This window comes from Rhipicephalus microplus, chromosome 3, assembly GCF_043290135.1.
Source record: "Rhipicephalus microplus isolate Deutch F79 chromosome 3, USDA_Rmic, whole genome shotgun sequence".
In the NCBI taxonomy this organism is placed as follows: domain Eukaryota; kingdom Metazoa; phylum Arthropoda; class Arachnida; order Ixodida; family Ixodidae; genus Rhipicephalus; species Rhipicephalus microplus.
The window spans coordinates 27,684,413-27,706,114 of record NC_134702.1 but is presented as its reverse complement, the minus strand read 5'-3'; the positions used below and the strand labels follow the sequence as shown (position 1 = coordinate 27,706,114).

At 42.5% G+C, this 21,702-nt stretch overlaps 1 protein-coding gene across 1 annotated transcript in view; it reads left to right on the top strand.

Annotated features, from left to right (window-relative positions):
- Positions 1 to 2,455, top strand: part of LOC142803652 (carotenoid-cleaving dioxygenase, mitochondrial-like) — an 87,723-nt gene extending 85,268 nt beyond the window's left edge. Inside the window, exons 10-12 of the mRNA XM_075889141.1 lie at positions 44 to 144; positions 965 to 1,079; positions 2,202 to 2,455. Of these exons, the coding sequence (XP_075745256.1) occupies positions 44 to 144; positions 965 to 1,079; positions 2,202 to 2,356 (371 nt within the window). The 3' untranslated portion in view covers positions 2,357 to 2,455. The remainder of the gene's footprint in view (positions 1 to 43; positions 145 to 964; positions 1,080 to 2,201) is intronic.
- The last annotated feature ends 19,247 nt before the right edge of the window (positions 2,456 to 21,702 follow it).

Sequence of the window (21,702 nt, the reverse complement as noted above, 5' to 3'; positions counted from 1 at the left end):
GCTGGAAAGCATGATTGTTTCAAAGCGCATTTCACTGTTGCAGGGTACGACTTGCCAACGATAAATCCAGAATACAAAGGGAAATCCTACCGCTACACGTACGGCAGCGGGAATTTCGAGCGGCTAGGCGAGTGCCGAAATGCGGTAAGCTCAGCGCATCAGCGTCTTCAACCCTATTCCACTCTGATAAACTTTTTTTTTTTCAATAATGTAACAATCAACCCTTTATTACGTGCTGCTTTAAACGCATTCATAAATGTCAAAGTATTTATTAATTTCGTGCGAAGGCATTTATGCTCACTTTCACATCTGCTCACGTTACGTAATTATTTGGGTACATGGCACGAAGTGGAAATATCTTTACAGAGAGATGTAGTTATTCTAGGAATAGCGCTGTTGTGGGCCTCGATGAAATTGGCGGTGTGGTGCCGTCAACAAGGCGGTGGGTTGGAGTCACAAATACGACGATCTTACTGTACGTTGTGCAACTTATAGGTAGGTGCAGGGGAAGGAAAATAATAATCATAATGATAGCTTGTTCGGGTTGTACATCTCAAAACAAGGATGTGATTACGAGTAGACGCTGGAGTGGGCTGATATGGAGATTTAGACCTTCCCGAAGTTCTTAACGTGCGCCAAAATTTAAGCACAAGGGCCTCTATGAACTTGCTTCTATGCAAATGCGGCTGCCTAGGCCGGAACTTTATCGCATGACTTGCGAGTTAAAAAAAAAAGCAAGCCCATGAAAATTGGGAAGACAAAACTTATCAAGTTTCTGGCGTAAATTGTAAATTCGTGGAAGTTAGAAGGTTGTAGCTTTTAAGTTGCCGTTGAGTGCAGAGATCTAAAAATCTGTACAATATACTGACTGCTATCTAGGACTTAGTATTTGTCCTAATACTCCCATTTAATAGTTGCCTTTATATACCACCACTGATCGGTTCTCAAAACGATGCCTTTGCAGATATGCAAACTGGACATCGAGAGGCGGGAAATGCAACTCTGGCGAGATTCGGACACACAGTTCCCCAGCGAAGCCATTTTCATTGCGAATCCCGAAGGAGTCGATGAGGATGACGGTAAGAATGCTGCTCTCCTCAGAAATAGGCATGTTTGAAAACACCAGAACGATGTACCAAAAGCTGGATTTCCTTCTCTGCGTTTAGCTTTACAAATAATGGCGAAAGTAACAGTGGGTGACCTTTCTTCGATTCAAAAAGAATATTCAGCATCAGCCATCGCAAATGGAAAGAAGTCATGCCAGATTGTAAATTAAGTGGTACAGTTGATGCTTTGACAGATACCTTAGCCCATACACACGAAGCCATCATTTGCAAGTGCATTCTTTGTTTGGTTCGCCGGCTTCGCTACTGTTCGAACACGTCAATGGCTGAAATTTGTCGCAAACAATAATAGCTTTGGTCGTCTCCTAATATTGATCCCTGTCTGCAATTCTTCCAGAAAATGTGAACTTAGACCCATGTTAATGCTGTTCGCAGTAGTGAGTGAAAGCTATTCTAACATTTATTCCCCAGTTACCGCATAGCCCGGTTGCTCCTAAATGCATGCATGTTTGACTGTCGTCACGTCGTATCATCCTGTCAGCCAGTTGGCCCACCACAGCCAAAATCGTGTAGGCTACTTTATGCGTGGGGCAGGTACCGCGTCCTCTTGCTCGGCGTTGCGGCAGGTCGGCTCTGTGCACGGCGGGACAAAAAGGCGAAGATGGTCAAAGTTATAAAATGCCCGCCGTTCACATTTGTTCTAGTATTGCCGGCGTGGAAGTCACACGACACGAGATGAAGTATTGAGGCACGCAAAACCTCTGGCTCGCGTGTCTGGCGACCGACGGAAAGGGACGTGTGGCAGAGGAGAATAAACCATCACTAACTATGTCTGTGGCAATGATGACGCACGCCTTAAAAAGAAGAGCAGCAAGTCAACTTTGGCTGAGCTTCAAAGTCAAGCGCATGCCCAAAGTTGTTTTCATGGTTTGAACAGGGCGGAGAGGAGCTATCCTATTGAATAATTTCAGGCAATAGATTCGCGAAGCGAAATTCTAACAGCGAGTTCGATATATCACAACTTGGGAAGGTGTCGCCGAACTCGTTTAAAATGCTCTCGCTAATTATAGTTTTGATTTTTTTTTTTCCTTTGTTTTTCTTCCTCCGCTTTTATTGTCCCCTCCATTCGCACCACAGGCGTTCTTCTGTCGGTGGTGAACGACACAGACTACAACAAGCTGGACTTCCTCTTGGTGCTGGACGCCAAGACGCTGACTGAACTTGCGCGGGCCCAAGTGCCCCCTCACGTGCGCGCCTGTACCTCGATACACGGCTGCTTCATCAGGAGCTGAAAGGGCCAGCCCCTTCTCATTCCTCCTCGGGAAGCAGCACACAAACCGCCTTTGTATACGCGATGCCCTGGTCCAATTCATTGCATGTCTTTCTTTTCAGTGCTGTGCAAAGTATCATTCAGTGACGTCATGCTTTTTTATTAGAAAGCCTCCTCCGCTTCTCGGCGGAATGCATCGTGTTTTAATAAATACAAGAGCATCTAACACTGACGGGCTACCGTGTGCGCCATGGCGTTACGCTATCTTCCACCTTGCAACGCTGCTTTGAGATAGTGTATATACGAGGGACGCAATGAGCATAGAGTTTCTTAATATACATTAGAGGGAACTCTGGCGCTAGTGTCTATGGGAGCTGCAACACACGGCGCTTCAGCTCCCATGGGAATTATGGGTAGTACATAAATTTGTCTAATATTCGCACTTCTGGCCTGCTTTTGGCTCCGTGTGTGTTCGTGTGGCTTGGAGCTGTTTTCTTACGAAACAAATATTAGCAAATGTTCAGCCGTTGCGCTTCACCGTTTGATTCTTTTTGACTTACCTTTCCAAATCGGGTCACGAAGTTCAAAAGGGTTGAATCTTTCTTTCAAAACAAAACCGCAACACAGCAATAAACGAAGCCGCAAGTACGATTCGCAACCCGCAAGTACGAAGACTAGGCAAATGTGTGTCATTCCCATCATTCCCATGGTCGCTGAACGATCGCAGCGCCAGAGTCCCCTCTAGTTAATTTTAGGAAACTCTATGGCAATGAGGCTCTAATATCGGTTCAGCTTACGTCAGTGTCTGGTGCTGTTGCATTTCGTAAATTACGGTACGCTCACGAACAAGGACTAAAATCAGCAATCTTTTTGTAGTGACTTGCTGTCAAGGTTGCACGTGTGTAACGTGTTGTTGATCTCCGATGTTACGTGACTGTTACAGACAGACTTGTTAATAACAGACACTGTGTAGGTGAATGAGAGACATTGATGTTGTGAAGTCGAGTTCAAAAGAATTACGCAGGTGTGTGCGTTCACATCGTTTCACAGCCATATGCTTGAAACTTTCTTCTTTTTGTTTTCCAGGATTCTTGCCAGCATAACAACCAGCTTTCCCAATAAATTGTGCTATTTTCTACTAACCACTGTGCAGGTGTCGTGGCAGTAGCTTGGCTCCTTCTTATTTTCTTTTTACTTAAAACTGAGAATATTTTCTACGATGTATAAGCTATTATACTTCATCATGCTAAGAATAACATATACGATCCTCCAAACCCAGAAACAGAGATCTCACGTTCACAGTTGTGTAGATGAAACGTAGAACTAGTACTATACATTAGCAGAGAGCACCGAAAGCTCAGAAAGATGAAGTTTAGCGAAGTTCTTAAAATTTGCCCTCCTCGACAGAAGACACGTTGTGCTTGCATTACAATAGCAAATGCAATGGCACAGTTGGTCTATTGAAGGCACTCCGGAATACAATCAACTATTTTCAAATCATCCTTTCTATCCATTTGCCTATTTTTCTTGAAAGTTGCTTCTTAAGTGAGCACAAAAAATAGTCTAAGTGAGCTTCCCGGCAACTATTACGCACTGATGAAGGTTACTTGTGGGCTAGTGAATTTACTGAAAGTAAATTATTGCTTCAACTATAGTTATAGATCACGGTTTTCTTTCATTGATTCCCTGCCTGCTTTTTGTGTGGACCACGTCAGGACAACCTAAGTTTTGGTGCTTGTGTATATCATTTTACATTCATTTAATTTTGCTTATTATTCATCGACAAGCGAAAAGATAATTATTTGAGAAGCGCTTGCCTCAACACATTAGTAATATACCAAGGTCTCTTCCGCATCCAAATAATGGTTGCAAACATACCATGAAGGAATAATGCACTAGACCTGCGCAAATACAGAGTAAAGTTGGACTGTAGAAATAGGTTTACAAAGCCATCCTTACCAATGACAGCAATGGCCCCGGGTAATTATGTAATAAGTGTTGCATTTGAACGTCTCGAAACAACAATATGACTATGATGAACATTATATATTATTATATTAAATGCGGTAGTCGCGACTGCATTTTGGTCAGCAGTCGAGAACCATGACCATTAGAACACTGTATCGGGTTATTGATAAGGGGTGCTTATATGTGCTGACTTTAAGGAATGAGATCATACATAATTATGAAAAGAGTATGTGAATCCATTGTATAACGTTCATTTTTGTAGAACATGGTGAAACACAATGATCCAAAGGTAAATGCGTTCAACGTAAACTTGACTACCAGAAAGTAACCGATATTGATAAGGTGCGCAGTTAAATACTATTGAAATCAGTGACCCAGAAAATCCACATGACCAGACGACCCCCATAAAATCCCCGAGACCAAATACTTGCTGATGAGAAATCGCTTAGTGTGGTATAAAGCAGACGCGTTTTACCAGCGCTTGGGTTCACTTGTTATTGGAGACAATTATATACAACCGCAGTAGTGACGGCATCAGTACTTAAATTGATAAAAAATTCGAATCCTAATGTCGCCATAGGCTATTTCGTGGTCTCTTCAGGCAGTGTAATATCACGAAGTACGGCTTGAATCTTCTGCACACACCCCGTTCAGTGCAGCCTAAGACTCCTCACAGCCAATCACAGGCTAATTTGGGCTAAGAAAAAAATAGTAGTAACTGGCACTCAACGTACTACTGACCTTTTAGTGAAGATATCACATAATTGCTTCCCGCAGGACAATGAGAGACAGATGAGAACAAATTTGTTCTCGTCGTGTTTTTTTTTCTCTCTCTCTCGTCGAGTGGCGAACCTGACAGGTTTCGTGGCACTGAACCCAACTGGTGAGGTTGAGAATCCCCTAGCGTGTACACTCAACTCTAGTGCGATAAAGTCAGAGATTGACTTTCATCACAGCATCAGGTAATGATGAAAGATTCGAAGATTATATTTGTGTAAAATTATCGTAGAACGCGCTCCGTGGAATTAGTGCACTAGTTACTCTTGAGCGTGTCGTTGCAGAGGTTCTGCCCACGTAATGCTTTACGGAGATGCACCTTCCGAGTATCTGACGCTAGTCGCCCGGCGTTCTGAACAAACTAATTAGCACATGGTTTTAGTCTATTCTTTTTTCTTCTATCGGTTCTCGGAGTTTATCCTCATGCCACAACATGCGGGACCACTTCTCTTTCTGGCAATTCAGGGTGTTGGTGATGGTATCATTATCTTCATGGTGTTCGCACATCTTCGTATTATCGTTGCAGCTTGTTAATACTTGCGAAGCGCCGTCAATATAACGCCTAAAATTCGAGCTCTGCAAGTGTGTGACAATTACGAAAAATTAACCCAGCCTATTTTGCCGTCCTCTTCAGTAGCTTTTGCAAATTATCTCCGTGATTGACATGAGTCAGTTTATTTGTTTTCCCGATCATGCTTACGCATAAGGCTCCCAATAAAAAAAAAACAATTTAAAATCAAGATAAGTTTTTTTTTTAATTTACCTGTACGAAATTGGTGACCCATGTTTATATTCATGACACAAAAATAGAACCAAAACATGGAAGTTCAGCAGTTGCTTTCTCGCCACTTTACGTGCACTGTGTATTTTTCTGTGTGAGTGCAAACGGAATTATGGCTTTTAGAACGTGCCCCAGTGCTCACTCAAATCTGGGTCATCCTATTGCGGCACTTCAAAAAAAAAAAAACATTGTCGTTAATTTCAATGCCGTAGAATGTACAGTCATCACACTTTCAGTCCCAAACTGTGATAACAAGGTGATTAATTTGGAGCTTCCCTCATTTGCGCAGTCCCTGTGCTCATTACGACGGCACTGGTTCATTGTCACTTTTTCACACACTGTGCTACCTCTCAGTTTATGATCACTGTCATAATTCTTTTTCTGGCTAAAGTCTGTTCGTACCTTCAACCTACTGATGTAATTTGTTTGCTTGTACTACCAAAGCATGCCAAAGTCTGGCATCCAGGCTGGCAATATCAAATAAAAATGAAGAAACCTACCACATTGTCCGACTCGTTCTTAGCCATTGACTAAATGATAGATATTTACGGGGAACGCATGTGAAGAAACAATGTGCCGCGTTTATTGATTTGTTCAATGCTTACCATAGATGACAGAACGGTAAGTCGAGAGGACAGTGGCCACTTTGTCCTATTGTGGTCTTTTAGGACCATGGCTCTATTTTAGTTTACATGTAGCCGGAAAAACATACAGCTTCGAAAAGACGGCGTTGAAAAAAAAACGACGCAATCTACTCGCTGGTGGGGTCGTCTGAAAACCAGCACAGACGCCTTTACAAGCACTAATTCTAAGCTACGTTCAATTATTCATAGAATCGAACGCGAAAAAAGTTAAAGATATAGCAGTTAAAGCTTACTTTGTTAGCTTTCCCTTCTCGACGCGAAGTGGCGTCATATTGCACTAACGTCATCCAGACTCCTTTCGTTTCTTGGAGTAGTACGGCTTAGTTATAGCTTCTAAGCTATCAGCGTAGACTGTCTACGATTCCATCAAGAATGTAAACACACCTTATGGCGCTGTTGCTGTGTATACATCCATATTTCAGTCAATGTCAAATCGAATCAAATAAAGTATTTATTTCCGACAAGTAAATAAAGATGGAGGACAATATAAAAAGCTGCCTAAAGGTGCAAGTCTATATCTAGGTCTCCGTTTACGTTTACGTCAATGTCTACATCACTGTGTTGACACTGTATGTCGCCTATATCTCTGTGTTAGACCCAGTAATAATGAGAACTAACAGACATTGATGCAAGCAAATGTATAGGGGATGTTATTAGAATTGTCATGTAAATGTGACATTTAGGTAATTGCAATGCAAAAGTCACATTTAAATTACAATTTTTTTAATAACACTCCCTATACTCTCCTTGATATTGACTTCTAGTTTCCATTATTATTCTGTCTAACGAAAGAAAAAAACCAACTCTTCAATTCGCTTTTTTCTTTCATATCTCTGTGTTATCACTCAGGGTGCATTGTAATCCTATCACGCCAAGAAAGCCCATACATCTCCTGCTGCTACATTGTCAGAAATAGTGGGCTTCATTATGCCAAAATGCAGACGCCACACCTATCACAGAATCTGCAGGAGCTCGAGACATCGCACTAGTTATCAAATGCCAGATGAATCCCGTAGTCCAGCGGTTGTCGCGTCCGACTCCTGCGTGCACCCCACGCAAGAGACCAGAAAGACTGTACACTACATATCCATACGTTTTATGTTCTTTTCCAGAAAAGTAAACGTGGTGCTTGGCCTTTTTACAGTTTCGAAGCCGTCCATTTCAATCAAGTTTTAGGCAAATGCTGAATTCTTGTAAATGGTGCACCCTCAAAACACACTGCATGGACTCGGTAGCATTACTAGACGAGGAAAACGTGCTATACTATGTACGCAAAACGTTCTACCTATGTAATTTCACGTTAGAGCCCCTTCTCTGCCACACAGTGAATGTGGCGTCTAAGTTCTAGCTGTCTACCATGTAAACAAAAAAAAAAACGTATAAGAAAGTCAGACTTTCGGCATACCTTCATATCACACTCTAAAATCAGGAAAACGCCGCAACGTAATAGCCTAAGACACGAGCTTAATGTATCTTTGACAAGATGTGCTTTTATGTAAGACGAATGGAAACAAAATCCTGGCAAGGTTGGACTACTTATATACACGGGCATAACAACTTAGTAAAGGCTAGATATATCCACACGCAGATTTTTGTCACTATGCTCTTCGTAACTATGCTCACACTCACGACTGTGTGTGAGGGCCTGTCCAATAACCTCATTTCTTATAGTGATTTGACTATTTCTTTTCAATGAACCTTCAGTGTAGGCGCTACCGTAAACCACAACTGAAAGAGCTCCCGAGCTGCGGGCTTATATGAGCTCGGACACGTTCGTATAGACGCTATAACACGCGAACACATATTGCGGCAAGGGCTTGCGTGCCACGCGCAGGATACCTGGCCCGAGACCTATAGCTAGTGATTGCAGTGTGTGCAGCTGATGAGGTGCACCATACCGCGCTACCGAAAATGGACTCCCCTATTTCATTGTGTTTTATGTCTTGCGTTGCAGGAGCACCCGTGTGGAAGAGCGATTACGCAAGCACGTTTATGGGAGGGTCGTTATGGGCGCGGAGAAATTTCGAAACATGTAGTCACGCTGCAGAGAAGGGATTGTCGAGTCCTTCGGCAGGCAAAGACAATAATAGGGCACTATTAAGCTGTGGTACTGTCGCAAGACGATGGTTATTAACCGTTCGGTCTTGCGATATTCGGTATATTCTTTTAAGACGCTGCCTTATTACTCAACGAAAAAAAAAAGCTGCCACAGTAGATTGTTAGTCAGGTTTTGGTTTATGTTGGCTATATCCAGGAAGCTAGACGAAAAATGGCGGGTTTCTTAGTTATATCTAGCACTTCAAGTGAAACCTCGTAAAGAGTGCAGCTGCAGTTACCACGTGCTTCATTACGTTTGGCCTTCATCTAGTCAAACAGCAGAATTGAGAGTCTCGCATTTCGCAAACTACACTGGTTTGTGCTACATGACAATGTCATACTCTGTGATAAAGTCAGGTTAAATCATAAAAAAATAAACCTGTAAAATATAGGTAGAATCACTGACACAATTCCCTGTACTAGTATGAGGCACGCTGCAACCGTGTGCAAAAGTAAACTGGTTTATCATGTTTCTCATATACACACAAAGCGTAGCTATGGTATCGTAGTTTCGTCATCGGAGGAAAACAGATGCGGGAGATTTATTTATTGTTGTAAAAGGCAAAGTATTCTCAATCAGTTATCTAAATTTGCAGGAGTAGTTATAAGCAACGTTATTTGTCTAGCTATCGAAACTGCAGAGTTAATAAAGTCCAATCACAGAGCATATTAGAAAATTAAGAATATAGGTTTAAGTGGCATCGACTACCCGCGACCAGTAAATAAGTTGATCTTACAAAATAAGCATACTCTAGGGAAAAAGACGTCTTAGAATTATAACCACTGAGCAATTATCTTCAAAGCACGTGATTCTATGTGGCGTGATGAAATAAAATCAGCTTTGACACACCCCCAACGTTATTAGGACAAAAACTAGAGAAAAAGTATTGATTAACATGAGATGAGAACGTATGAAAACTCTGCAGAAAAAATAAACTTTGCTTACGACTGACCTTCGCAGCGTGAAGCTCCAATTATCCACTGAATTCTCAATATAACAGCCTTTTTCGACCATATAAAGCTGTAGATAGGATGCGTACTCCAAGTCACGCACAAGAAGGACATCGGTGGTGTCAATCCGTGCTAGGGCAGCTTTGGTATTACACACGCTGCTCTCATCTCTCCCCCCCCCCCCCCTTCCACTGTGATACGAATGCTGAATCCCCTCGCACATTTGCTCGAAAGGCAATCTCATTAGGGGATATTTTAATTAAACGGCACACTGGTCTTTATTAGCACAGTCATTTTAAACTCACTCTGTCGTTCTTATTCTATACGGCGAAGACGAATCGTATGGAAAGGGGAAGCCGGACAAGACGGCGGTCTGCATGGTCGGCCAAAGTTTCGCGCTTTCGACCTCATTAGTCCGTATTTGTGGCACGCGCATTATTCAGTGTGTGCAGTCTTGGTTATGCCGTGTTTCCCAGCAGAATGCAAACGCCGTACTCAACGGCCATTCTGCAAAGCTGTGGTGCGTGGAAATTTGACGCGTTCCAGAAGCGACTACATTGTGCCATTGGCCACAGGAGTCGTTAGCTGCCTCGTCTTACATGGAGCCGTGTTTTACGCGTTTTGTTAAAACTTTTTGTCAAAGGAAGAATAATATTCATGAAGATATAAGTGTAATCTATGTTTTAAAAGAGGAAAAAGGTTCATAAATGACTGTCCTAGGGCTCGTGACGTAAAATGCAGCGCATAAATACGACACATGAAAGGAGGACACAGGACAAGCGCTGATATACTTTATGGGGTATAGTATGTGTTATATGATATACTTTACATGATATACTTTATGTGTCCTTCTTTTGCGTGTCGTCTTTATGTGCTGCATTTTACATCATGAAGCGAAACCAACTTGCCCAGTTTTGTACGCTGCTGCAGTCCTAGGGGTGTACTGTTAACTACGACGGGAGAGATTCTGAACGTGCCGTTTTCTTACATTCTAACACTGCGCCAGCACCGGGCTTCATGCAGTATGAGATATGTGGGCACACTTACGATTGTGGGTATGTAGATTTTATATGTGTATTCAGAATGTGAATATACTGACGATTCGTTCGTTTGCCTTGAATAGCATTCTTGTATGATTTTTCTTTCTTATGATCACATCCCAATACCTGTCCCATTATAAACGCCTTAGCTTAATTGGAGATTCGTGTGACATTATAGTATAAAGACGCAACACTTCTAGGTACCATATTTTATGGCTTCTGTATTCCTATAGCGAAGATTGGGTTTCAGTAGCGAAACATTTTTCCCTTATATTTCTCTTATGCAAAATTATGTTTAAATACGACTTCATTTCGCTCCTGTACTAGGCCCTTCAAAAAGGGCTGACAGTATCAATAAATGAAAATAACCCTAACCTTACAGATTGCATGCGCAGAAGTGTCGAAGATAGATTCAAGCAACTCGATGTTGTAAATGATCAAAGCAGCTAATAACAGACCACCATACAAATCACTGAAAAAAAAAGGGGAGAAATCTTCGCAACATTGTTAAATTACAGAGAGATATGATAGAATTTTTCCGATTATCTTCGCTCCATAGATGGAAGATAATCGCGAAAATTCTATCATATCCACGCAATATCGCCCGTACACACAATGCACAATAAACGCAAGTTCCACACACATAACGCCTGAAATAGTAGGATCAAAAAGAAACGTACAAGCCAATCTTACTTTTAGCAGCCACTGTAGGGTGTGTTTGCTTTTGTATAACCTTCTATTACCAGGATGACGCGAGAAGCAACGAAAGTATCGGTGACGCAGGTAAACAAACTGAAAAGCCGCTCGATATTGCAGTACATTCTTGCCTGCAAGTACGTCGAATCGACGTGATGCGTCTTCCCCAGGAAATTACTTTGGCAGCTTATACCCTCCACCTTTTTTACTATCTGTACTTTCAACTTTTTTCCTGTGCACCATCTCTCGTTGTATATTTGGCTGTATATACTCTGTAGCGCGAAGCTTTATTAAACCGAGTGCTCCTCGATCCATCTAGTTGATGGAGTCGCCTGTCTTGAGGGAGCGCCCTGTTGAGGATGAGGGCCAGGCGACTGCTCAAGAAATATAACTACTGTGCACGACTGAAAGCATTGGGTTCAGTTGCAGAAATATAAATGACACCTACGCGGTCATGCTGGAGCGCATTTCCTTGTCCAAGATTTCCTTCTGGAATCTTATTTCAAAGAAAAGAAAGTTTATGAAGCACTTCCTCCATCTCTGGCACTGTCATGCAGAACGGCCGCCACTCAGAAGGGCCATGACGTACCACTCTTCGAAGTGATCATCGAATGATCTTCGTATCGGAGTTTGTTTCCTTGCGTATCAGTGAGTGCTCAAATTTCTTTCTAGAACCTGTCAGAATGAGAGGGGTTACACACGTTTGACGTACGCTCTAAACGCGTTATTTCGTCAGGGCGAGCGCACTGGAAGCAGGGAGGGGTGGCAAGAGGGAAAGAATTTACGTCAGCGCGCGTGATCAGACACGATGACTAACTCCCATTATTTACGCTCGTGAGCATATGTCACTTGTGGAGCTCACCCCGACTCACTCATGAAATATATTTTGAACTGCGGACTCACTCGAGCTCAAAGTCGCGAAAATTTTCCTCAGACGAACTTACAGTCACAGACTTCTTCAACCAGACTCACTCGAGCTCTAACTCACCAAAACGTTCCTCAGACGGACTCACTCAGACTCACGGCTCAGTCTGAGTGAGTCGCCTCGTGAGACCGTTCGCCTAGAATGAGCTCTTTCGACAAAAGATGACAGTGGTGACAATACCCGTTAGCACCAGTATTCCACGTAAACTGTGCTCTTCTTGGCGCCGTTTCAAATAGTACCTTCGAGTAGCGGCTCCGAGTGCTCGCTAACCAGTAAGGCCATTTTTATTGGAAAAGATGACAACATAAGATATTTATCACGAATATCCGTGGGAAGTTGGGGGAGGATCGAGGCACCCATGTACCTCTTATGTGATTCGCGCCTCTGATGAATAAAAACGACACTGCTTTGGAATACGCGTGAGTAGACGAGAGTATAAATGTGATTCCAGGTTGGATGAGTAGATAAAACAATAGGTCGACAAAAATGAAAGCCACTCAAACACACTAAAAAAATGTGTCTTGGCCTTTGGACTCACTGAGTTCAGGCTCACCTGAATAGTACACACCCTGCCTCACTCAAACTCAGAATGGCGCCTTCATCTGAGTCTGACTGAGTCCGAGTTAGTCGACTCATGATTGCCGACCTGTGCTCGTGAGTGTGCTTCACTGTGCAATGTCAGCAGAATGTTGAACGCAGCACCATCACGTGGTGGCACCCTGTGGCAAGATGCGCCTCCAATCATGGCCTCCGAGATGGCGGGCGTGCAGCGTGTTTCTCCATCTCCAACCGGCCGCGCGCCCTCCATATAGGAGGTCATGCTCCTATCCAAACACTGCTCTCGATTTATGACGGCTAGTAGACAATAAAATGTTACGTGCTATTTTCTCGACGTCACACTACAGGCACGCAGGCAACTACGCAGAGAGTGAGCGCAGACCTTTGTATGAAAATATAGTGCCTAAGAAAATGGCAAATTCGCGCTGTGCTTGTAAGCACTTCTTGTCAAGCACCACTGCAAGCTTTGGCTGAGATATTCGTAGTATTGTCTTCTATCCGTAAGATGTGTTTTCTTACGAAGCTCAAATGTTTGTTCATGATACTTTTTGCGATCAGTACTAACCCCCCAGGGCTCAGTTTATAAGAGCCTATTCCGCCATGCTGCGGTTGATTGAGGAGAACTGTCATGAAGGAACAAGTACTAAGATCAAGCTGGCGAGCTCCCGAGTTGCTGCCGTGCACACAGAAATGGGAATATGTACTGGAAGAAAGAGGCACCATTCTAGCGCACCCTAAGGTAAAGTACAGGCCACCTGCAAATTACTGTTGCAACGGACCACAAGAGGTACAGAGAGATATTAAAAAAAAAACTTTCCCAGTCTTATTTCATGGTTAACTATCCACCTAATTGAAAGATAGAAATGTTTCCTTGATTTTCTGCCGTCATGCAACATACATATTCACACTTCGCTTGAGTTTCAAGTTATGTAGGCAATATACGAAAGCTGATGGGAATATGTATGAGCGAGACAGCGGAGTAGGGAGCAGATTAACGTAGCGAAGCATTTCGGGCGCAACCGAGGCTGGCGGAGTACGGTTAGACTGTTATTTCTCCCAACTTTTTTAGGTAAAAGTACAGCGGTATGCCTTTCATGGAGCGTATGTCAGCGTATTTTGTTGTAGTTTGATAACTGCGCACCAGCTAAGAAGCTTCGTCCGCTGCTTGCTTCTTGTTGCTTGCTGCTGCTTGCTTCTGCTGCTGCTGCTAAGTGCTCTGAAGGAGGCATAGCCATAACTGGCAAAGAGGCGATTTCCTACGTAGCGTAGACAATTGCCGTAATAAAATGAACTCGTCTCTCTAAACTTAAAATATAAGCTTTGTAAGAGATGAGTAACAGACACACGCTCGTGTTTGTGTAGCATAAAGTTCTTCGGAAAATTATGCGCATTTCCCAGAAAAAAAAAATGTTTGTGTTGAAGGAAGAAAATCGACTCGTTTCTGGAACAGGGGCAGTTATCACTCAGCTTTCGAAGCTTTATTTCGGAAAAAAATGTATCTGCGTTTTTTTTATTCGCGACTACGGTGGAAACATGTAAACATAATAAATAAATAAAGGTGGGTATCAGCCAATTAATAGGTAATTAGACTACCTCAATAAACGTTATATTTTTTTATTTCACACACGTCACTCTCACTTTTGCCGTGCCTCCTTTTGGGCTTATAGACAAAGAACTGATTCGTGAATATAAGCTCGGAATTTTCGCTTCACTTTACAAGCAGCTAGAAGTACACAATACCGATAATAATCCCCACATCGGTAAATCATTTCCACTGCCCGCGTTCTGGTTCAAATAGGCCTCAGCCATCTGTCGCCTTCGTTTGTTTATTACAACGCTATGCTTCAAGATCACGCCTCACTTCAGCTACCAACCGACTTCGGTAACACGTTTCTTACTCGGAAGTCGTATTGCCTCATCTGGAAAGAAAGCACTTCTTTCGCGCCGATGATGGAGTTCCGGAACAAGGCGTTCGATCTAGTCGCTGTTTTGGTGATGCCTGAGTCTATTTGTGGGGGCTTATGCTCGTTCAAGCGGAAACCAGGCAGCAACCCTTCGCTGTCTTCCTGTCCCACTGTTTCTACATTTCTGATAGCTTCTATGCAAACATCACATGTTGTTCTGAGCAGTACAGAATTTGCGATTCTGTTTCTGGGCGTCCGTATAACCAGGACCGTCGAGCTGCATTACCTCCGAGCTTGAACGCCGCATTTACATTGCTGCGTGCGAAAACAAGCTGTCTCCGCTGACCTGATGTGTCCGTGTAGCCCTAATGCAAATACGACAAGAGGCACTACTTTTTTCTTCTGCTGAAGAACTGATTTTAGTGGCATATCGATCAAGGATACCTTTGGTAGGCTCAGAGAAAATCAATATTCTGGGGGGGGAAGGTGTGTTTGGCAGCAGCAGCACCCCCCTTACCTACGCTTCCTGCTCAAATACAGGCCCATGCGAGTAGAATGCAGAGCAAATGCAAGGCATTACTTCCATAAAGTTCAAGAGCTGAGCAAGCACTCACCCCACTGTAAATAGAATATGTGGTCCTACAACAATATAGTTTGTATTTTACGTGCATTTTATGAGCCTCAGTTAGAGCAGCGAAGTATGTTTTGTGTACTGTCCCTGTGTTTGCTGCTCAATTATTTTTTTTTCAAGCCTGGCTATGTCGTACATAAATTTGTGCCCGAGAGGGGACGTGTAGTGGTAGCAACCTTTCGTAACCATCGCATAGTTTAAAGAAAAGAGCAAAGAACGCTCTCGAATCCTTAAAAAATGACGTCTGGCTTTGCACTGAAACCTAGTTTGCTTGGTGTATATGAAGAGCAAAGAGCATTGACGCAGTAAAGCAAAAAAGGGGTGGGTTAAAGAGGATCATTATACAATAAGATGGATCGGCTGTCATGAATGCAACTTGAAATACACAGCTCAGCGAATAGGACCCGAAGTCAGTGGAACAGACGAGAGACTTCTTGCGCAGTGCACACACACAAAAAGAAACATAATGAAAAGGCTCGATTCGTGCTTGCAAGGTCGCGACAGCTACCGCATCGATTTCCGAAAAACTGAGTCCTGCCTCCTGTCCCGATAAACGGGATGTTATATATCGCCGAGCTGGCTAGGGTCCAGAAAAAAAACAAACATGGTGCCGGCGTAAGAATTCTAGTCTCGTGGGACAAAGGTTAAGCCCCATATGCTAATTGGTGCAATGAAGACTACAGACCTATGTGAACGCCTTTGGCTTTTGTGTAGTGCCAGTCCGCGTAAGTTCATTAACGACAGTTTTTTTTTCCTCTTTCTTTTCTCTCCCCTCTTTCTCATCTTTATACTCCCCCTTTCTATTCTCCCAGCGTAGGGTAGCAAACCGGGAATGTGCCTGGTTAACCTTCCTCTTTCTTTCTTGTTGTTCTTGTCCTTCGTCGCGTAATGAGACCGGCGCGAGAAGACTGGCTTTAGTTATACTGCGCAACCAATTCACAGAGGCTGTTCGATGAGAGTTGACCTCGACTCTCCTCATCGCCCTGACAACAGCGGACGGCCCCGTTGTGGCTACAGTCTAACAGAAATCGTTGTCTTTCAATGCCTTGCAACATAGCGGTGCACAGTTGAAAGGGATATTGGTGCGCGTGGCGGCCGCTTGGCACCACCACAGTCAGCCGGCTGCTACGAGTTCCATTGCAGCCTACACTCAATGCAGCCGACACACAGCGGTGGCGCCGAGTGGTCCTCTCTTAAAGCAAATAAGCAATGGTTCACAGTCGAATGGAATATCGGAGCACGTGGAGCCGAGTGGCTGCCACGTGCTCCGATGTTTGTTTTAACAGTCAGACGTTGTGCATATCATAGGACTTTACGCTGATACCTGTGCCCCAGTACCAGCGTACTTCTCCGTATACAATGTTCTATCTGAATAACAAAAGCAAATAATAAAATTACCTCGAACATTTTCACTAAGAACAGCGGGAGGGCAGACAGTCGATGGTTTGAAGTAAGTGCTCAAAAGATTAGGTAGTGTATTGAGCGATTCATCGTTAAAATACATATTAACGTTTGAACCAAAGCACAGTAATGGTAAATAAAATATGAAGACAAATTGAAGACAAATATGAAGACAATTCTTGTTACATTTCGCCTGCACCTTTTTCAGCAGTTAAATCAATTACAGAATGTTGACAAGAAATCTGGGGCCCATTAAGCTTCGCCTTTAAGAGTTAAACGAAATAGCGATATTCTGTTACCAGTGCGTATACCTCAAAAACTTGATGAATGAAATATTTTCAAATTTGCTATGCAGCCACTGCGTGGCATGAAGGGTGCAGTAACGTGTGCGCTTTTTGTAGAAGGTGACTGGCTTGAAACTATGAAATAATTACGATAATCCTATGTTCTGACGCCCGATAGCAGAGTACGCTTGTACCACGCACTATCACGAGAATATTTTATGTTGTATTGTGAAGCGTGTATGCAGAACGTGTTTGTTTGTAAAGCATAAAAGTCACTTTCACAGAATTTCCGAGCAGAGGAATTTATTTTCACTGTGTTTCACGAACACACACATGGCTGTGTGAGCAGCCACGTTCCACGCAAGGGACCCATGTTCAATCCCCACTCAGGCTTAGATTTTTCATTATTTCATTTGCATCTTTCTCAATTTTTCTGTCTCGCAAAGATAATTTTTCGCTCACAAATAACGACGGCGACACCAACGCCGACCCCGGAAGTTCTGCAAAAAGAGCTGTTTCACGCTATCGCGTTAAAAAGCGGCTACAAAAAAAGGCAGTTTCCATTAACAAAATACCTGAGAGGGCCAATAAAAAGAAAATAAAACCACGTAGAAACGTCGCTACTTCAATTTCCATATAAGGCCTCTTGGCTAGAATGATCAGACCACTCAATAGCGCCTGAATTCCGAGATAAAAGATTGATGAGATGCAGGGCGTATAAAAAAGTATTCGCGGTAAAGAATTTTCTTTGTTTCATGCGATGTACGGCAAAATAAAAACCACACAAAAAAACGTGGCATTATCTATAAAGCGGCAACAAACTCAATTCTTCACCAAGAGCTTCTAAAAAAAATCGCGTATCTTCCTTAAGGTACACTATCGAAATTTGCTAGCTAGAATGCGCGAAGCCAGCAAGTGAGCGAGCGGAAGCAATTTTGCTTACAGTAAGCCTTGCCATCCAAGCGGAGGTCATAAACATGGATGTCGCCCACGCTTCGAGACGCTTTTCAGTTTGCATCACTGCCAAGACATTTCATTCGCTGCGTATGCCTTGATGTTGTCGATGACTAACATACGAGATGTTAAGTAAGATATATGACAAAACCAGCCATTGGAGTCGGGTTTCTGTTCACACGTGTACACATTTCGAAGATGCATAGAAGGCGCTCCGAAAGAATAATTGAATGAGCGAGCAACGCAAATTCTCGGTTCTCTCCGAAACATGCTAAGTAATTGAAAAGTATCTCCTCTCATTCTGTGTAGCTGGTTGTACTTAGGAGGTGGTGATTATTGTATTCTACAGAACTTGATGCAATATAATGTTTTATTCTTAGCTGTTGTATTTTTTGTGTACCCCTCTCCTACAATAGGCCTGCATTAGGGTGTATATAGTCTTTCAAAATGAATAAAAGGTTGCCCGAAGTATAGAACTTTGAAAATGCTACGTATCCATTACCGGAATGTACTGAATTTCCTTTCTTCGTTGAAAAAAATATGCAGTCAGTTTGGTGGCGGTAGGCTTTCGCTAACGGGCATTATCGAAAAAACAAATTTCCACTTTTAGGTGCACCCGACGCGCCGGGAATATTTGGAAAGGTGCTTTTCTTACCGGGTCTCAAAGGAGTGGTGGAGTGCGTTGTTATTTTCTTCTTTTTTATGTTATCAGTTTGCTATAGCACTTCCGTCGTATAGCTTGCGCAGTTTCAAAAACTTGCTATCAGAGGCCTCGAGGGAACAGCTTAGGACGGGATTCATTGAACAGTCATTAGGAATACGAGTTTAAAACCAGACCGGACCAGAACAATAACGTACTACTTTCGTAGGGTTCTTTCTGTTGGATGCAATCATTGCATGGGAAGCATGCGGCCAAGGTATCTTTTTCAAGAGACTATACCTACAAGCTCCAACCTCTGAGAAGTGTTTTGAAAAATAACCTCGTCAAAAATAAGTGCCGTTATTTGGCGAAGCTACGTATAGGACGTGTAGAAAAGCTTCCTTACTTTAGCCTAATTCGAATAACTATGGCATACCTAACACAGCGCGCAGTTTTCGTTGCCTACCTTCTTGCGGCCATGACTAGCGCTTCAACAGTAGCTTGATTTTTTTCTATACTTTTTTTGAAGAAAGTTGTGACTCTCGAAGAAGCCCTTTTTGAAAGTTCTTGAAGTGTTTATATAGTAAGAAAGGAATAGATCTGAGAAGACTGTGTGCCCTCACGAAGCCCAAATCTATGGCTTTGGCAAAAAGCGTGAGAAGCACGCATGACAAAACCTTTCATCTTGTTCTCAGAGTTAGGCACGCAGAGCTCTTTTAATAAAGCACGTAAAAAGCATGTCCCATTCAAAAACAATGTCACCGCTTTCGTCCCGCCGAAGTCACCGCGGCTCTGAGTGCAAAAGTAAAAATAAAGCTGAAAGAAAAAAAAACAAGCGAAGAAACGTCAGAACATGGCCATCGCAAAGACGCTGCCCAACCTTCCAAGAAGCTTTTCGAAAGCGGTGCGGGGTGGCTTCACCTGTTCGAGCGCTGAGCGTCAGAGATTGGAACTTGCGAAACTTTCGTCACTGCTGCATACGACACGAACAACGTGTTCGTCATCCATGTTCTTACCACGTAGCGAGCTCTGTTTCTGTTCTCTGAAGGGCCTACCATCGTTTTTACTCAAAGTTTTTTCGCATTTCTTTTTTTGCGAATCATCGTTCTCGTCTTTTACCTGCACCTGTCGGCTCGTGTTTTATTCAGTGGACCAAGGTGCACGCCTTACGTTAGAGTTCTGTTCGCAGCCATCAAGTTTGGTCAGTCGTGCTTCTTTTTGCTTCGTGGAGCTACTTGTAATACATTTCTTCGATACGATTTCTTCCCTCAGAAGTTTCGTGCCTACTTTGTGCTGGTCTGATGTAAATAGCTTTTCTCGCCGTTATCTCTCAACACAAAACTTTTCTCTAAACTGGGAGGAGGAGTGTTTTTGAAAAGAAGAAATTCAAGCCAACAACATTTTTTTATTTTTTACAAAGATATGTTCGCATTTTTATTATCTTACGTTTTTAGCGAACAAAATATTTCGATTTTGGTTAACCTTTGTGTTTTTTTTTCTTATATAGTGTACCTTTCATTTGCTGGTGATAGACTTTGCACCACCTGAGGTGAGACTAAGATTAAAGTGCGTCGCATGGAAGCACTTGCATTGAAACGAGGTTTTGCCGACTTGGTATTTTTTGCAGTTTCAACTTTACTACGTTGATATCTTGCTCTACGACACCGCGTCAGCGGTAACGAGATTTTACACTTGAAGTCAGGCCAGGAATCCCGCTGTCATGGCATTTATTCCTATAGTCTTCGACATACTTTTCTGCATTTCTGACACAATATTCTTAATTTTAAAGGTTTGTGATTGAAAAATAAGAACAAAATGAGATAAATATTCAGAACAATGTGTTTATATATACACTTCATTGTTTTCTTGCAAACCCTCTTTCTTCCTGGTTATTTGAAAATTCTGCTGTTTGGCCGGGAAACGAAAAAAAAAATCAATTTACTACTTCCTTCTTCTAATCTTGATTAAAATTTTTAAATCATCAGCCGTTTTGCCATTTTATTATAAGAATATGCTAATAATATAGCAATAAGGCTAGCAGCACCATGAGAGGGCAACGTAATGGAGCAATGCATTCTATCTTACTACAAGTCACGCAGTGTGCTTTCATGAATGAAAAGAAAGAAAAAGATAGGGGGGGGGGGGGGGTCGGCTGTTTTGACTCGTATAGTGCACTGTCACGCTCTGGTCACGTTTACGATATGTCGAGTAAAACCTTGAAAAAGTTAGTCTAGAAGAGCAATATGATCTGTATACGGTTGTCGGCTTATTTGCTACGTATGTTTTTGCAGGAAATATTGAACGTAACTTACAGCAGTGGATATTATAGTATTTTTCTAAATAAAGGCTGCTGATGGCTTTTATTACTGGTTGAACTTTTTTTCTTTTATTCTGCATTGAAGGAAAAATACCAAAGAGAAATAAAGAAATACCAAAGAGAAATTCTGGTGGAAACATAAGTGCACGCCCAGATGCAAGCATTGAAATGTAACTGAGTGCTTAATAATTGTATCCCACAGAACGAAAATTTCACAAGACGCATCGAAATGCTCCGGGAAAAAAGACGTTACAACGCTAAGTCAGTTTAAATAAATAAAGTAACGAAGTGCCACATTGGGAAGTGCCACAGGCGTACACTGTAAGGAAAAGTAAAAAAAAAAACGAAAGGCTCCGTTGTGAACACATAGATGCCTTTGAAAGATGTGAGTGAAATCCCTAATCACCACTTCTAGCGATATCACCGGGGCGTTCTTTCGAAAACACTAAATTAACCTGCAGACGCCACCGCCATTCTGTAAACGAACTATCAGCCAACATCTATGCACTGCAAAGCGGTTGATATGCGCCTTTCGTCCATGGTAACAGTACCGCAATATACTGCGGGAAACAAATAAATAAACAAATTAACGTAGAAGCTTAGAAGTCCCTACTCAGCTTTTCATCCTTGTCGTGCGCGCTGTGAAACATTTTTTTTTTCGACTTGAAGCGACGTGACGGTGGCTCAACCTCGTCAGATCGTGTTTCTAAATCCATGGTTTACAGCTGTATTTATTGGTGTCATCAAACCAAAAGTGCTAAAGTTAAGATTATCTGGTGATGTAAAGTAATCAATGTGAT